Below are 16,708 nucleotides of genomic sequence, written 5' to 3'. Positions count from 1 at the left end.
TCGGCAAAGGAGAAGTGCTCACTATCACAGATTACTTTCAGATTTGTGAACAATATTTGAGAGAAATGGTTATTTTGTGTATATAGAAAATGTTTTAGATCTTTGAGTTCATCTCATGAAAAATGGGAGCAAAAACAAAAGTGTTGCGTTTATATTTTTGTTCGGTGTAGATATTTGCTGTTAGGCCAGTGGTTTCTTGTTAGGCCAATTCAGCATCTACAGTAAGATGAGCAAGTATTTTGTTTATTATGAAAAACCCTTTACATTACTTTTTTCCATTTTTTTTTTACAATTATAATTTATGATCTTTTATGAATATATCTGGTTGTATATATTGCTCATTTTCCATAAAAGAAAAAACATGTATTTGAGTTTGTGTTTTATTTGAGTTTGATGCATACACATACTGTACTGTATATGATAATTCTTGAAAATGTACCATAAAAGGCCAGCTCGGCCAGTTGGTAGAGGCTCATAGAAACAAAACTGTGTGGTCAGTCAAAAACAATTAAAATAGTTTGTGGTTATTTGTGGCCCATTAGAAAATGCAAACAAATAATTTTTCCATAGCTTTTTTCTTGGTCTGGCAATTAAAGGGCACACACACACACACACACACGCACGCACGCACGCACGCCCGCACGCACGCACGCACGCACACACACACACACACACACACACACACACATATAATGTTCATATTTAGTCTCCTGATTTTAAATGGGAATTAAATCATTTGAGTGTTCCCAAAGCACCGGTGTTCTGCAGTTTGTGTGGGCCTACTGTACTGTTGCACTATGTAGAAACTATGTCCAGGACAAGGTGTTTGGAAATGTTGTAAGATTCATAGCTAACCACACTGAAGATTATGGAGGTATTGATCAGTTTTCTCATATTTTTAAGCCTCAATTTGTCCTACCCCCCCTCTAACATTACCAAAAGTCATAATTTAAGGGGTCATTTCTCAAGATTTTTTTCCAGGGTAGCATCCCCCCGGACCCCCCTAGCATGGTTTGGGCACCATTTCCATAGCCCCACCTAAAATATTTTCCACCGGCCGCCACTGCCTTCTACACAATATAAAGAGTAGTGGCTGATTTTTTTAGTCAGAAACAAGTAAACTGTAGTGTACACTTACTCAGTGTTCGAATAACCCATTTGCTTTCGGGGGAGCCCTGTTTTTATTTATTTTTTAAGATGCATTCCCGTGGATTTTTCTGCGAGCGGCACGGAGATCATACTTGTTGCCTCTTTGAAAAACTCACATCCAAAATTTTTTTAATGAAAAGCCATTGATACCTTTCATTCCACTGCATCTTTTCTGTGTCCAGTTAAAAGCTGTAACCATAGCAACTTACGTAGCGTAAAGAATGCAGCGCCGCCACGTAGAGATGCGGCAACACCCAGAAATATTCACAAATATAAAACGAATATTCAGAAACTGTAATGAACAATGATTATTATTTATTTCAAGAACTTCTATTTACAGAAACTCAACATTTGTAATCTGTGTGACACAAAAATGCACGATTTTTTTAACCAAGCTCCCCCTGGCTTCCCCCCAATTCGAACACTGCAGTTATGGCATTTCCTGTTTCTGCCGGAGAGAGGGGAGTTTGTCCCAAAGCTTGCCCCTGTATTTACTCCCTCCATCTAACAGGAGGGAGCCTCGTTGTCACTCCACTCCACGAGTATACACTAAGCATGCGTGAGTTTTAAACTGAAACGGTTGCCCAATTTGCATTGCTATATATATATATAATTCCAAAGCTGGTAAAGACCTTTCAAATGTAGCAATAACAGTCATATAAGAAAAGTGCTGATCTAATAACAGAGATTTGTTCTTGAATCAACTTTTTTATGGAAAATCTTTTATGTAATTGTATTTAATTTTAAATAAAATGAAAGACATTCACAGTTAATGTAATTAAATATAAATTATGAATGCCATACATTTTTGCATACATTCACAGTAAATATTTCTTCAGATAGCTGTCGAACAGAAGTTAAATCTATTTCTCACTTATTCTGACAATGTACTTAACCCAATAAAAGGAGTTGTTAAATAATAGTGGAGTCACGTTGTAATAACAATAACTCATCTCTCTCGTTCAGATTAATATTATCGTTTTTTTTTGTCGTTTTCTCTTTTCTGCTTTGCCAAACGCCACTGTGCAAATTGTCCTATTTGGGGTGCCGTATATGGCGGACCATCTCGCACATGCGCATTGCAAATCGGGCAGGGATTCAGATCGGGTAGTCACCCTGGGTCCGTCGATACGGTTCTCTCTCTCTCTGTGTTCCTGAGAAAGCGTTTGTGAGCTCCAGCACTACTGATCCATCATCTGTGTGTTTGGATAAACCTCCGAATGGACTGCGTGCTCTTTTTTCTGGAGCGTTTACCTCGGACTATAGGAGCTAGCTTAGCATGCTAGCTGGAAACACGTTGGCAACACTAGTCAGATTGAGAGTTTGATGGAGAGAGAAACGGTGTGTTTAACGGAGTTTGCAGGAAAAGGTGATCTAGTAAACATGAGTAAAGCCCAAATGCTGCTGTCGTTGAAGAAGCAGCGACTCACTGCTGAAGAGATATTTGCTCTGTTTGAAAAAACGATAGCAGAGCTCGAGGAGGAGCTGTCTCTTTCCAAAGAGGAGAACAAGAGACTCCAGAAACTACTGGACGCTGTGTTACAGCCTCAGCTTCGGATACACAGAGCAGGTATGTTCCCTTTACTCTTAATTAACACTTTAAACCAGGGGTGTCCAAACTACGGCCCAGGGGCCGGTGTTGTGCCGTTGGTTGAAGGTTTGCCGTAGACTGAAGCCCTGTTCGCGGGGACGCGTAAAGAAGACGTCATCGCCTGTATTGAGCGTTTGTCTAGTTTATTAAGCTTTTTTCTCTCTTGAATGATATATTTCCCATCAGATTAAACAGCAAACGGCTGAATAAATAGTGTGCATACAATTACGAGGTGGCTCGTTTTAAGGACACCATCTTCGTATTGGAACAAACTTCCGTTTTTAAGTGTAGTCCCACTCTTATGTTCCTCCTTCCTACAGAACAGACAATGAAAGGATAAGATGTCATTTGTCAGTATAGTCCTATTTCTTAAAATCTTGTCTGTTATTTAAGTGTCTGATACTTGATAACCACGAATAGTAAGCAATGATATGACAGTAATGATATAACATGATAATGTCAGACACTGTGTTATTTTCAATCAAGCCTAAAAGATAATTAGTTCAAACTGGCTTCACTCGCTTTATTTGCTCCTTTGGATATAATTTTCCTTCCTCAACACATTTTCCTATTGTAATTTTAATTTTAAAGTGACATTGAATATTTTGAAAAGTGCCCTAAAATAAAGTGTATTAAATGTTCCTTATTTTAGACTAGGTTTTTCCTGTTGTCAATAGGGAAGATCTGCACTGTTCTCTACATAACATGTTCAGCAGAGCAGGTATTTCTCCTGCCAAAATGCTCTCATTTTGTTAACACTTTCAACACTTTTTAAAGCTGAAAAATAATTTAAGTGAATGCATTACATATAAGGAATTAATAAATGAATTATCATGCAATTATATTTACCAAAAAGTAATCTACAAAATAAATGTGGAAAATATTTAATTCATAAAATAATAAATGTTTCCTTTTGCCGTTGTTCCACTAATTATCTCTCTTCCTTTTTGTTAATGTTCCCCATTACAAAGGTATTTTTTAATGATTAATTCATTGTTAAATGTATGTATTTATTTTTTCATCTTGAGACAAGAAATACAAGCTTACATTTTGGGTGTATTCAGATTGCGGGTTCCCTCTTCGATCATCATTTATAGAAGTGCAACCTTAAACATGTACACGGTAAAATGCGACACTGACAATAATCAAGAAACGTCATAAATCAAACACTGACGGGGAACATTTTATTGCAGTATCATTACTTTTACATAAGAAGGTGCTGTACTTGTTTCTGAGAATACTTTTAAGTACTTTTACTTAAAGGTGGGGTAGGTAAGTTTGAGAAACCGGCTCGAGATCGCTAGAATTTGAAAATACACGACCGGATAAAATCTGCCACTTCCTTATAGAGCCCCTCCTCCAACACACACGAACGCGCACATGACCAATGAGGGCACGAGGTGAGTGTGTGCCCCGATGGAAGGCTGACAGGCAGGTAGGCCATGTACTTTTTACAGTATTACGGCTTCTACAGATGACATTTTTTTATGGATTTTTTGTCAAAGCACTTCAGATATTCATTGCTATCGGGATGTTAAGAGCATTCCATGGAATATAACAAGTGTATCTCGAGCCGGTTTCTGAAACTTACCTACCCCACCTTTAAAGGGGACCAAGTATGCAAAATGCACTTTTTGATGTATTGTATACATAAAGATGTGTCCCTGGTGTGTAAGGAGACTCAAATATTCAGAAAATACAACCCTCTCTCTTTTCCTTCTTACCCACATCTCTCTCCGGCACACGACCCAACCTATCGTCTCCGGCACACGTCCCAACCTATCGTTTCCGGCACACGTCCCACGACCCAACCTATCGTCTCCGGCACACGTCCCAACCTATCGTCTCCGGCACATGTCCCACGTCCCAACCTATCGTCTCCGGCACACGTCCCAACCTATCGTCTCCGGCACACGTCCCACGACCATCGTCTCCGGCACACGTCCCACGACCATCGTCTCCGGCACACGTCCCAACCTATCGTCTCCGGCACACGTCCCAACCTATCGTTTCCGGCACACGTCCCACGTCCCAACCTATCGTCTCCGGCACACGTGACACGTCCCAACCTATCGTCTCAGTATACAGTCATCTAGCTCAGTAGTTCCCAACCGTTTTCAGTCAGGCCCCCCTTGTGTAATTGGAAATATTTTCGAGTCCCCCCTAATCCGGTTCCCACCGAGATTGGTGGAATTCATTGTATACTTTGTACACTTTTTACAAACATTACATTTTCTCTGCTAATAATAACAAGACAAAAAGATCCAACTATACATTTATATATTATTATGTATTGAACATGAACAAAAGTGCTTGTATTGGCAGATGATCCTGTGCCACTGTGAAATAATGAGGCCTAATTGAAACAATTACAAATACAGCGTATCGATCCGCTTCTTTAACAGTATTTTTATAAAGTATTTATATAAGTTATTTTTGTAATATTTTAGGGGGAAAACTAAACAAATTAGAAACATAATTCACATTCATTAATTGTATGTATAGTGTGGATTATGGGCTGCTAGCACATAACATTGCATTGGTGTTAGTAGTAAGTAGATTTACTACTAATATTGAGGTACTTAAGTATTTCCTCATTTGCTTCTTTGTAATTCTGCTCCTCTACAGTTCAGAGGCAAATGATGTACTTTTACTACATGTATTTAATACCTTTAGTCACTTTACAGATCTGGATTAATGATGTGAAATATGATCAACTCTTAAATCAGACTTTAGTTACACCTGGAGTAAATCCACCAGCTACCCTGCAGTATACAAAGTCTTTCAAACTAGCTGCACCTTTACCACACTTTCATGATCAATCATTATAAAACATATCATATATATTATTCTGAAATGGACCAATCTGCACAACGACTACCCTGCAGTATACTGCTTTTACTTAAGTTCTTCTGATCAGAGCCGGACTGGGACAATAATGGCGCATTTCCACTACAGCGCGGTTTAAGCGTGCCGTGCCCGGCCCGTCTTTGGTTGGGTTTCCACTTGGCGTAGTACCGGCTAGCGTTAGTACTATTTCACAGTTTTTCTGGCCCCATAAAATCGAGGTTCTTAGAGGGCCAACAACCAGGCTGAGTCGGGCTGAGTATGCTAAACGAGAGAATCGCTGGCAAAGGGGCTACAACTACAACAAAATGAACATTTGACCGTGATTTAATTGTAATACACGTTTCAAAATAATGCCGAAGTAACAACATACTGATACCGGTTAGTAAAAACCATGAACTAATGCTTTGACAAGTCTGCAGACAGACGGTAGGCGAAAAACCTTTTTAAAATGTGTGTTTTCTGAATGGAGCTTGGCTAAGCTAACGTTATATATTCTCCGACCGTCCACACTCACAACAACGGCCTACAGACATAAATAAACCAGTGACTGTATCCTCCATGACACAGGCAGTCTGTGGTTTGTACTTGTTTAACTTTTGTCTAGTTTCTGAACAGATATGAGGAGCTGTGAGCTCTGAGGGCTAACAGCTAACGGCTGAAGTTGTTTTTCTGTAGTTCGCATTGAAGATGACGTCTACACTGCGTTACTATAGTTACTGTCCCAGCTACTAAACTGTAATGGAAACGCAGCATAAAGTGAGCCAGTCCTAACAAGGCCTAACTAACCAAAAACATACCATATCCAATACAAACACTTTTTTTGAAAGTTGTTTATTTATTTATTTTTGGTTCATTTATAGTTGTCAGTGTGTCTGGGCTCCTGAATAAGCCTCATCTGTCTCCCTCCTCTCCCCCCTTTCCCTCCTCTCCCCCTGCTCTTCTTTGAGGCAGCAGCAAAGACTAGTTTTAGCTCTCAACAAGTTTAAACGTTTCTTACCTTTTTTTCACCAATTTAAATTTTCTTTCTTTTTAGTCATGCATATTTGACTAATCACTCCCCCGTCAAATGGAAATATGTGTTTACATAAATGGTGACCAAACCGTTTGAGACCCACAGAGATGACTTAGACTTATGGCGCATTTCCACTACACGGCCTCGCTCGGTATGGCTAGGCCTCGTTAGGACTGGCTCACTTTATGGCGTATTTCCATTACAGTTTAGGAACTGGGGTAGTATCTATAGTAACGCAGTGTAGGCGGAGCCGTGACGTCATCTTCAATGAGAGCCCCATAAAAACACCCTCAGAGTTCACAGCCACGATTTTATGAGGCCAGAAAAACTGTGAATTAGGCCTGCACGGCTCGGCACGCTTACAGCGAGCTCCGTGCTGCAGTGGAAATGCGCCATAAGTTAACTATCTAAACACTCAGAGTCCTTAACCTCACCTGAGCTGTAGTTATCTCTCTCAGTCTGACAGCAGAGGACACTCCCTCCACCTTGTTGTTGAAACAGCTCCTTAGAGCAGCTAGCTAACCAGATGCTAACAACAAAATTACAAGTAACCGGTTTCTCTCTCTCTCTCTCTCTCTCTCTCTCTCTCTCTCTCTCTCTCTCTCTCTCTCTCTCTCTCTCTCGCGCTACACATACACACACCCTGATTTATGATCGTATGGGATAGTCCATGTCGGCAGGCCACATCATTTAGACAGACGTCACCCTGTGTGAGGCAAACCCACAGCGTTGCGTTCACAAAAACTGTGTCAATGTTATTGATTTTACGAGCAAACAATGTTTATTTACAACTTCTTCCCAAGCTTCACGCCCCCCCCCCCCGCAATAGTGCTGCGCCCCCAGGTTGGGAACCACTGGTCTAGCTGAATCTCCTCTCGCAGCTGTGTGTCTGTGTATTCAGCATGATGTCTGCAGGAGACATAATGCTTGAAGTGATTTGGAACATAATGTGGCATTTAATCACGACAGCGTTTAGCTGAGTTTCTCCCGGTAGAAAACTCTTAGCAGAGGAAAGGTGCGTGATGCTACAAAGGGGCGTGGCTAGCAGCAGCTGTTCCATTTAAAGCTACGGTCACAGAATCAGCCTTTTTGGAACAGGGCTGGAATAGAGGGGTATGAGGCATGGCTACAATGGGTGATCTGTTTGGTATTTTAGGCAAAAAACTTCACATGTCATGTTTTGTATAGGTATGGCCCTACAATCTATTTTTAGTATTAACATTCTATAGGCGTAGTGTAGCTGTGAACAATCACAAATACAATTCATTGTTTACATTGCAGCTAGTGCTAAACCAGAATAAATAACCCCTTTTCATTTTTAACTGGAAGTGGAATGGGGCTGGGCTACGTGAGGTGAATTGAGCCAACAAAAATACACAATAGGTGGGACTAAGAAAGATAATATTAAAGTATAAAAACAAAGGCATTATTAGGGCTGTAAAATGTCTCCCGTTTTAATGGTGATTAGATTTTTAAATGCTAACTCGATTGAGGCCCATCAGCTCTGATCTGCGGCCACTTCCCCCCAGAAACTATTTAAATCTCATCCTGATCACTGACCTGCCAGTGTGCAACTCGATTTTGACAGGATAACAACTGGTGACTTCTAGAATTGTGTGAGTAACATTCTGTTTTTAGACTTCTCTGTTTCAGTGTGTGTACTCTGTATCAATGCTCTGTAGTTGATCTGACTGAAACTGTGATTTTAAATCTTAAAACCGCTACAGTATCTGTCAGGCAGAAACTTGGGACAAGTAATTTGACTGAAACCTTAAAACTGAACTAACTGACTGCTAGGGTTAACTTTGATTTCAACATTTGTATACTACTAAGAGCTTTATTGAGTAGGTGTAACTGTATTAAGGGTTAAACTCATAACTTTATAACTTAGGGTTTAATGTAATTATAAAACCATTGCGTCGAAAGGAGCCAGTTGAGGTGGTTCGGGCACCTAGTTAGGATGCCACCTGGGCGCCTCCCTAGGGAGGTGTTCCAGGCACGTCCAGCTGGGAAGAGACCAAGGGGTAGACCTAGGAGCAGGTGGCCTGGGAGCGCCTTGGGACCCCCCAGTCAGAGCTGGTTGATGTCGCCAGGGAAAAGGAAGTTTGGGGCTCTCTGCTGGAACTGCTACCCCCGCGACCCGACCACGGATAAGCGGGAGAAGATGGATGGATGGATGGTAAAACCATTGGGCCACTGAAAAGACACAATAACAACTCGGGAGAGAGCCCAGTCTAGATTTCCTTTTGAGGGCCACCAGCTGCAGAGAGTTAACTAATTAAAGGGACGCGGCCCCACAGCTGTGAGAACTCAGCAATCAGGTGTCCATTTTAGGTAGCACTTTAGGTAGCACTTTCCTGGAGCGTCAGCTTCAGCGTCAGACAGACGAAGACTGACAAAGACAATAGAGTCCTGCTGGAGTAAGACTGACAAAGACAATAGAGTCCTGCTGGAGTCACGAGGGAGGCAAAGAGGAGGCAAATCCTACTTTGATTGCGCTAAGTATCGCTGGTGTTTTGTTTTATTTGGTTGTTTGGCCCCTCAGGCTATAATCATGTGTATTTTCTCCATTCCTGTTTATGTGTCTTCTCGCAATTATCACTGGCCCCGTGTATCTCGTAATCGCTATAACCGGCCAGCTCCCGTCTATCCCACATGCTCCACTGAGACCCAACATATAGTTTCAGGCGGCCTGTGGAACTGCCAGTCAGCTGTTCCTAAGGCTGATTTCATCTCTGGCTACGCTTCCCTGCAGTCTCTGGATTTCCTTGCTCTCACTGAGACCTGGATTACTCCATCCAACACATCCACCCCAGCAGCTCTCTCCACAGCATATTCCTTCTCCCATACACCCAGAGGCAGAGGAGGTGGCACTGGTCTCCTGCTCTCTCCCAAATGGAGCTTTTCCCTCTTCAAGCTACCTAACTTCACTCCTTCCACCTTTGAATTCCATGCCGTCACAGTAACCCATCCTATACAATGAACCATTGTTGTTCTCTACCGTCCATCAGGCGCCTTGGGGGACTTCTTGGAGGAATTAGATAATCTCCTCTCACACATCCCTGAAACTGGCCCTCCCGCTGTACTTCACGGAGACTTCAACCTCCAGATGGGGAAGATAGACGAACTAACATCTCTGTTAACCGCCTTTGCTTTCTCACTGTCTCCGTCCCCACCAACTCATAAAGCTGGCAGTGTCCTTGATCTCATATTCTCAAGGAACTGCACTAGTTCTAACCTCTCTGTAAACCCGCTCCATACATCCGATCACTTCTTCATTTCATTCTCTCTACCCCTTTCCAAACATAACGAACTAATCTCTTCTCATCCTGCACCTGTCCGCCGTAACCTTCGTTCCCTCTCCCCCTCTACCCTTGCCTCATCGGTGCTCTCAGCCCTCCCTTCCTCTGACTCATTCCAACTCCTGCCTCCAAACTCTGCTGCAGAAACTCTCCTCTCTACTCTCTCATCCTCTCTGGACTCTCTCTATCCTCTCACATCTCGGCAGGCTCGGCAGTCCCCTCCTGCTCTCTGGCTAAATGACGCGCTGCGTGCTAATGGAACCGTCCTTCGGGCAGCAGAGCGGAAACGGTCCAAACACCATGACGACCTCCTAACCTATCAGGCTCTCCTCTCCTCTTTCTCTGCTTCGATCTCTCAGGCAAAAAGCACTTTCTTTCAAGATAAGATCCAATCTTCATATTCCAATCCCAAAAAACTATTTTCCATCTTCTCCTCCCTCTTGGACCCCCCCAAAGCCCCTTCCCCCTCCTCACTTCTGTCAAGCGACTTTGTTAACCACTTTGAAAAAAAGGTTGATGATATTCGCTCTTCTTTTTCTGACTCACCTCTACTCACCGCCGGATCACCTGAGCCACCTTCAACCGGCACACTGACCTCCTTTTCCCCTCTCTCTCCAAGTGAGGTTCTTACCCTCATCACCTCTGCCCGCCCTACCACCTGTCCTCTGGACCCTATCCCTTCAAACCTCCTTCAGACTATCGCTCCTAATATTCTACTGTTTCTCACCCATTTCATCAACACTTCTCTAACTTCTGGTCACTTTCCAAACAGTCTCAAGGAGGCAAGAGTAAACCCTCTCCTAAAGAAACTCACTCTCGACCCGTCTGACGTTATAAACTACAGGCCTGTCTCTCTCCTCCCGTTCCTGTCTAAAACACTTGAACGCGCTGTCTTTAAACAACTCTCCTGTTATCTCCATCAGAACAACCTTCTGGATCCGCACCAGTCTGGTTTCAAGGCAGGTCACTCCACAGAAACTGCCCTCCTTGCTGTCACTGAGGAACTGCACACGGCTAAAGCAGCCTCCCTCTCCTCTGTCATCATCCTTTTGGACCTGTCTGCTGCATTCAACACGGTGAATCATCAGATCCTCCTTCGCAGTCTCCAAGAACTGGGAGTTTCAAGCTCTGCACTTTCCCTCCTCACCTCATACCTCAAAGACCGCACCTACAGTGTTACTTGGAGAGGGTCCGAGTCCAACCCTTGTCAATTAACTACAGGGGTCCCTCAGGGCTCTGTTCTTGGTCCCCTCCTCTTCTCCTTGTACACAAACTCGCTCGGATCTATCATTAGCCCGCATGGTTTTTCATACCACTGCTACGCTGACGACACCCAATTAATCCTGTCCTTTCGCACGCATCTCTGCTTGTCTAGCTGACATCTCTCAGTGGATGTCTGCTCATCATCTCAAGCTCAACCTTGACAAGACTGAACTGCTTTTCCTTCCGGGAAAAGATTGTCCCACTCTTGACCTGACCATCAACATCGGCACCTCTGTTGTTTCCCCGACCCAGACTGCAAGGAATCTGGGTGTGACCCTAGATAACAACCTGTCCTTCACTGCAAACATCGCTGCTACAACCCGCTGCTGCAGATACACGCTTTACAACATCAGGAGGATGCGTCCCCAGATGACCCAGAAAGCGACGCAGGTTCTGGTCCAGGCTGTCGTCATCTCACGCCTAGACTACTGCAACTCCCTCCTGGCTGGTCTACCTGCATGTGCCATCCGACCTCTGCAGCTCATCCGGAATGCAGGGGCTCGTCTGGTCTTCAACCTTCCTAAATTCTCCCACACCACGCCGCTCCTCCGCTCCCTTCACTTGTAACTGCTAGAATACACTTCAAGACAATGGTACTTGCGTACCATGCTGCGAATGGATCTGGCCCTTCCTACATCCAGGACATGGTTAAACTGTACACCCCAGCACGTGCACTCCGCTCTGCATCAACCAAACGGCTCGCTGCACCATCGCTGCGAAGGGGACCCAAGTTCCCATCAGCAAAAACACGTGGGTTTGCTATCCTGGCTCCAAAATGGTGGAATGAGCTCCCCATTGACATCAGGACAGCAGATAGCTTATACACACCCTCCGGCGCAGACTGAAAACTCATCTCTTTCGACTCCACCTCGAGCGATAGAACTATTAACAAAGCACTTATATACTAATAAAGGACTGGCTTACCTAAAGCCAGTTGAGTAGCACTTGAAATGTTTTTGCTCTATGAAACCTGTTATACTTATATGATTCTGTTTTCTTCAAGTTTGTATTTTGTTGGTCGAACGCACTTATTGTAAGTCGCTTTGGATAAAAGCGTCAGCTAAATGCAATGTAATGTAATGTAACACTTACAGTTTTTTTCTGACTGTTTCCTGTTTCCTGCAGACGTCCAGCAGCTGGTGGCGGTTAAAGAAGAGGTTCCTCCTGACCAGCAAGAGTGGAGCACCAGTCTGGACCAGGAGGACGCAGAGCCCCCCCCACACATTAAGCAGGAACAGGAGGAACTCAGGATCAGTCAGGAGGGAGAGCAGCTTCAGGAGCTGGAGGAGGCTGATATCACCAAGTCCACTTTCACTCCTGACCCTGTGAAGAGTGAAGATGATGAAGAGAAACCTCAGTCCTCACAGCCTCATCAAAGACAAACTGAACACATTGAAACAGAAGCTGATGGAGATGACTGTCAAGGACCAGAACCAGCCAGGAACTCAGATCCAGAGAGCAGTTTACAACCAAAGACTGAGGACGACACTGGAGACTCTTCTGAACCTTACACTGGAGACTCTTCTGAACCTAACACTGAAGACAGTGCTGATTGGAAGGAGACCAGAGAACCTGCATCAGGCTCAAACTCACTGAAAAATATACATGAATCTGTCAGTGATCCACGACGTAGTGCTGAAAAGAAACCATTCAGCTGCTCAGTCTGTAAGAAAGCTTTTTCACAGAGTGGACATTTAAAGAGACACATGAGAATCCACACAAGAGAGAAACCACATAGCTGCTCAGTCTGTAAGAAAGCTTTTTCACAGAATATAGAGTTAAAGCTACACATGAGAATCCACACAGGAGAGAAACGTGTCAGCTGTTCAGTCTGTAAGAAGCATTTTTCCCATAGTGGAAGTTTAAAAAAACACATGAGAGTCCACACAGGAGAGAAACCATACAGCTGCTCAGTTTGTACCAAATATTTTGCATTGAGTGGAACTTTAGATAGACACATGAGAGTCCACACAGGAGAGAAACCATACAGCTGCTCAGTCTGTAAGAAAGCTTTTTCACAGAGTGGAAGTTTAAAGGAACACATGAGAATCCACACAGGAGAGGAAATATACAGCTGCAATGTTTGTGACAAAAGATTTCAATGGCGTAATTGTTTCAATAGACACAAGTGTGTTGGTTGTCAGTCCTCAACGCTTAATGAAATTCAAACTGAGGATAAGAAATCTGCCTGACTGGATCAACATTGTTACACGGCATTCATATAAGACTTAAACAAACTCTATCTTTATCAATATAAGTGGACAATATGTTTAATGTTTTTGTCATACTGATTTTCTGATTAATGGGGCGAAGCCTGCGAGCTGGTTCAGGCAGTGAACTCGAGCATCACAGCTGCTGCTCATCACAGCTGCTGCTCGTGCTCTGAAACTCACCTGAGGAACAGGTTACACGCCGTCAGCGCTGAGACGTGATCCACCTTTGCTGAGTTCCGGATGAGAGCCACATTCAACCTCATCCACCACAGCGGACCCGAGTTCCACTAAAGGCACGCCGGGAAGGGTTTCAGGAGCCACTCCACACTGGGCGAATCACTTCTGGGATCCTACTTTTGCCCGCCGAGTGGATTTAGCACGAGAGGGAGCAACTCTTGCAGAGATAAAGAGTCGGAAGTGTGGTCCCGGCTCTCCTCTCGCCGCTCCTCACACCGCGTATTGCTGCTCCTCTTGCCGCTCCTCACACCGCGTATCGCCACTCCTCTCCGCGCCTGTGCTACCGGCGGAGATGTAAAGTGGATTAAATAGCCGGTGTAACGCGGTGGGATTACCTTCTCTACTCTGCTGTGCTGCTATAGCTGAGGCCTGGTTCCACCTTGCTCCGGGAACAGCGTGGATACTGTTGTGCTGGACTGGGAGAATGGCGGGTGTCGTGTTTCTGCTGTGCCTTTTCTTGGCTGTGCTGGACAAGGAGAAGATCGCTAGTCGTCCTGAAAAATCTACTGGATTCGGGTATGTTCTGCCGCCCGCAGTGGACATCCCCTGTACAGTTTCGGAGGTGTTGCACAAACAATTGCTGGTTGCACTGTCGCGGACATTCATTTCGGAAAATGTTTGTCTTTCTCACATGCCTGCCACGATGGTCCTTCAGAATTGTTTTTTAAACTCTAATCTCACTTTCGCGAAGTTTGCTGGTGACTCTAGAACAGCTGACAATGTATGTGTGTTGATTAAGAGGAAAAGGTGCTTGGTATTTTTATTGTTGTTACTATCAGGAAATGTACAGCCAAATCCAGGTCCACCTAGCAGTATTAGTCAAATAGCTACTCCTGCTGATTTTATATCTAGATCTGGGATAGGTTTAATTCATTTAAATGTGCGTAGTCTGTTACCTAAATTAGATTTTGTCCGTATTTGGGCGAGTTCGACTGATGCTGATGTCATTGTCTTATCAGAAACGTGGCTAGATAAATCCATTTTGGCCTCTGACATTTACATAAATGGTTACAGTGTATATCGTACCGACCGGCCTAAAAAAGGTGGTGGCATTGCCATTTATGTGAAAAATAAGTTTTGTGTAACTAATATGGTTTCCAAATCTGTTAGTAAACAGCTAGAATTTTTAGCCGTGCATATTGAGGTAACAAAGGGTCAACAGCTCATGGTGGTGGGCTGCTACAGGGCCCCTTCGGCTGTCAAGGACTCTTTATCGTCATTGGCAAAACTGTTATCGCAACTTTCCTACAAGGAAATAGTGCTGCTTGGTGATTTTAATTGGGACTGGTTAACTTCTGTGTCAGAGGATTTTAAAAAACCTGTGTACCTCATTGAATTTTACCCAGATTATAGACAGTCCTACTCGCCCAAATATTAAGTCCCCAAACAAATCCTCCTTAATTGATCTAATTTTAACAAATGTTCCACATAAATACTCATCTGTGGGAGTATTTGCTAATGATGTGAGTGACCACTGTGTTGTAGCCACAATTAGGGACACTAAGGTCCAAAAGGTTAAACCACGTGTCATCACAAAGAGAGACAAAAAACACTTTGTGGAGCAGGGTTTTTTACATGATCTGTTTGATTTTGATTGGGGTAGAATCAATCTGTGTGCTGATGTAGAAACTGCATGGTCTTATTTTTATCTTGGTTTTATGAAAATTATAGATAGACATGCACCTCTGCGTAAATAACTATGTATCCTATAAATATAATGTATAATGTCCTTTATTGTTTTATGTTTCATGTGGAACCTATATGCTGCAGGTCTCCCTTGAAAAAGAGATCTTTGATCTCAATGGGACCAATCTGGTTAAATAAAGGTTTGAAATGAAATGAAATGAAATGAGCACTCATGCTGCATTCATACATAACACCCCTTGCCACTTGAAAAGCTACAATTTGATAGTTAATAAATATACAGATAAATAACACGATATTTGTGGCTGCAGTCTTTGATGGGAGGTAGTGTGTTTGTATGTGAGCATGTTAAAAGTTATAGTGAGTTTTGTGGCTGGACAGGGATGGGAGTGATGGAGGCCACAGCTCTGGGAAAGAAGCCTTCAGTCTGTTGGTGCGTGATTTTATTGACCTGCACCGTCTGCCGGACCGCAGCAGTTTGAACAAACTGGAAAGTATTAACCCATGGCCGGGGTGTGTGATGTCTCCGATGATACTGCTGGCTTTCTTCTGCAGTCGACTTTTGTAGATGTTGGGCAGCTCAGACCAAAAACGTGCTGTTGGATTGTGTGCTCTCTGCAGGACGGTGTCTGTACTCAAAGATTGTTTATGAAATGAGAGTTTAACTCTGTTTTTGTTGTCCAAACGACGCCAACAGAGCGATACGTCTTCTTTCCAGCAGGTGGCACACATGTTACATTTTCCAGTTCAACTGTCATCCACATATTAATGATTCAAAATAGCAATGTGTAAGATATGGCTAGTAATTGACTATTTCAACAGAATGTGAAGAGGTTACAGTCTTGAGGCCATGTCCAATATGTTCATGTTTTGTTTGATTAAATCTACTGAAATGAGCATTCAATGACTAAACTATTCTTAATTACTGTCATTGCATCATGGGTTTGCATTGCAATATTAGAACACATAAAACCCAACTTTATTTCTTCTAAGTTGCGGGTGTTCATTGTTTAGAAGTCCGCTGTGTTTCATCCAAGCTTCCACTTCATGCTCTGATAATGCTGAAAGTATCCGTTGTATGCTTTACCTGCTCCAGTAACACAAGTGTAATTCACTGGACAGAGATGAGATAGTGGATGGATCCAGAGGAGAACCAGAAGATAGTCCGTATAGAGCCTTCAGGTTCTGAAAATGATCGGGGGCAGAGCTAGAAAGAAACTCCAAATACCTGAATAGAGCTAGAAGATAGCCAGTACAAAGCCAAGAAAGACCCAGTAGAAAGACAGGAAGGAGCCAAAAGAGTTTGTATTTTGTATCTTTTAATATTCAAGCTCTTCTCTTAAGATATTAAAACTTCCTATCTCAGCATGCTGCTAATTATTGAGATTGTTTTACAGCTTTTATCTTTAAATATTTAGACTTGTTTTCTTTACATAGACATTAGGAT

The 16,708-nt window shown here is 43.1% G+C and overlaps 1 protein-coding gene across 1 annotated transcript; it reads left to right on the top strand.

Moving 5' to 3' along the window:
* Positions 1 to 2,251: 2,251 nt before the first annotated feature.
* On the top strand, positions 2,252 to 16,146 carry LOC139433268 (zinc finger protein 892-like). Its single transcript, XM_071202203.1, has 2 exons — positions 2,252 to 2,719; positions 12,293 to 16,146. The coding sequence occupies exons 1-2, from the start codon at positions 2,476 to 2,478 to the stop codon at positions 13,357 to 13,359; spliced, it is 1,311 nt and encodes a 436-aa protein (XP_071058304.1). The 5' UTR covers positions 2,252 to 2,475; the 3' UTR covers positions 13,360 to 16,146.
* Positions 16,147 to 16,708: the final 562 nt, after the last annotated feature.

The sequence above is a fragment of the Pseudochaenichthys georgianus genome, unplaced genomic scaffold (genome assembly GCF_902827115.2).
Source record: "Pseudochaenichthys georgianus unplaced genomic scaffold, fPseGeo1.2 scaffold_1674_arrow_ctg1, whole genome shotgun sequence".
Classification (NCBI taxonomy): Eukaryota; Metazoa; Chordata; class Actinopteri; order Perciformes; family Channichthyidae; genus Pseudochaenichthys; species Pseudochaenichthys georgianus.
Note: the sequence above shows the minus strand (reverse complement) of the source record. Positions and strands in the feature narration are given on the sequence as shown.

What these genes read in the sequence shown, in the direction of transcription:
- LOC139433268 (XM_071202203.1), top strand. Translation starts at nt 2,476, where the DNA reads ATGGAGAGAGAAACGGTGTGTTTAACGGAGTTTGCAGGAAAAGGTGAT. An exon ending in GCTTCGGATACACAGAGCAG is followed by an intron (nt 2,720 to 12,292) that starts GTATGTTCCCTT and finishes TGTTTCCTGCAG; the next exon opens with ACGTCCAGCAGCTGGTGGCG.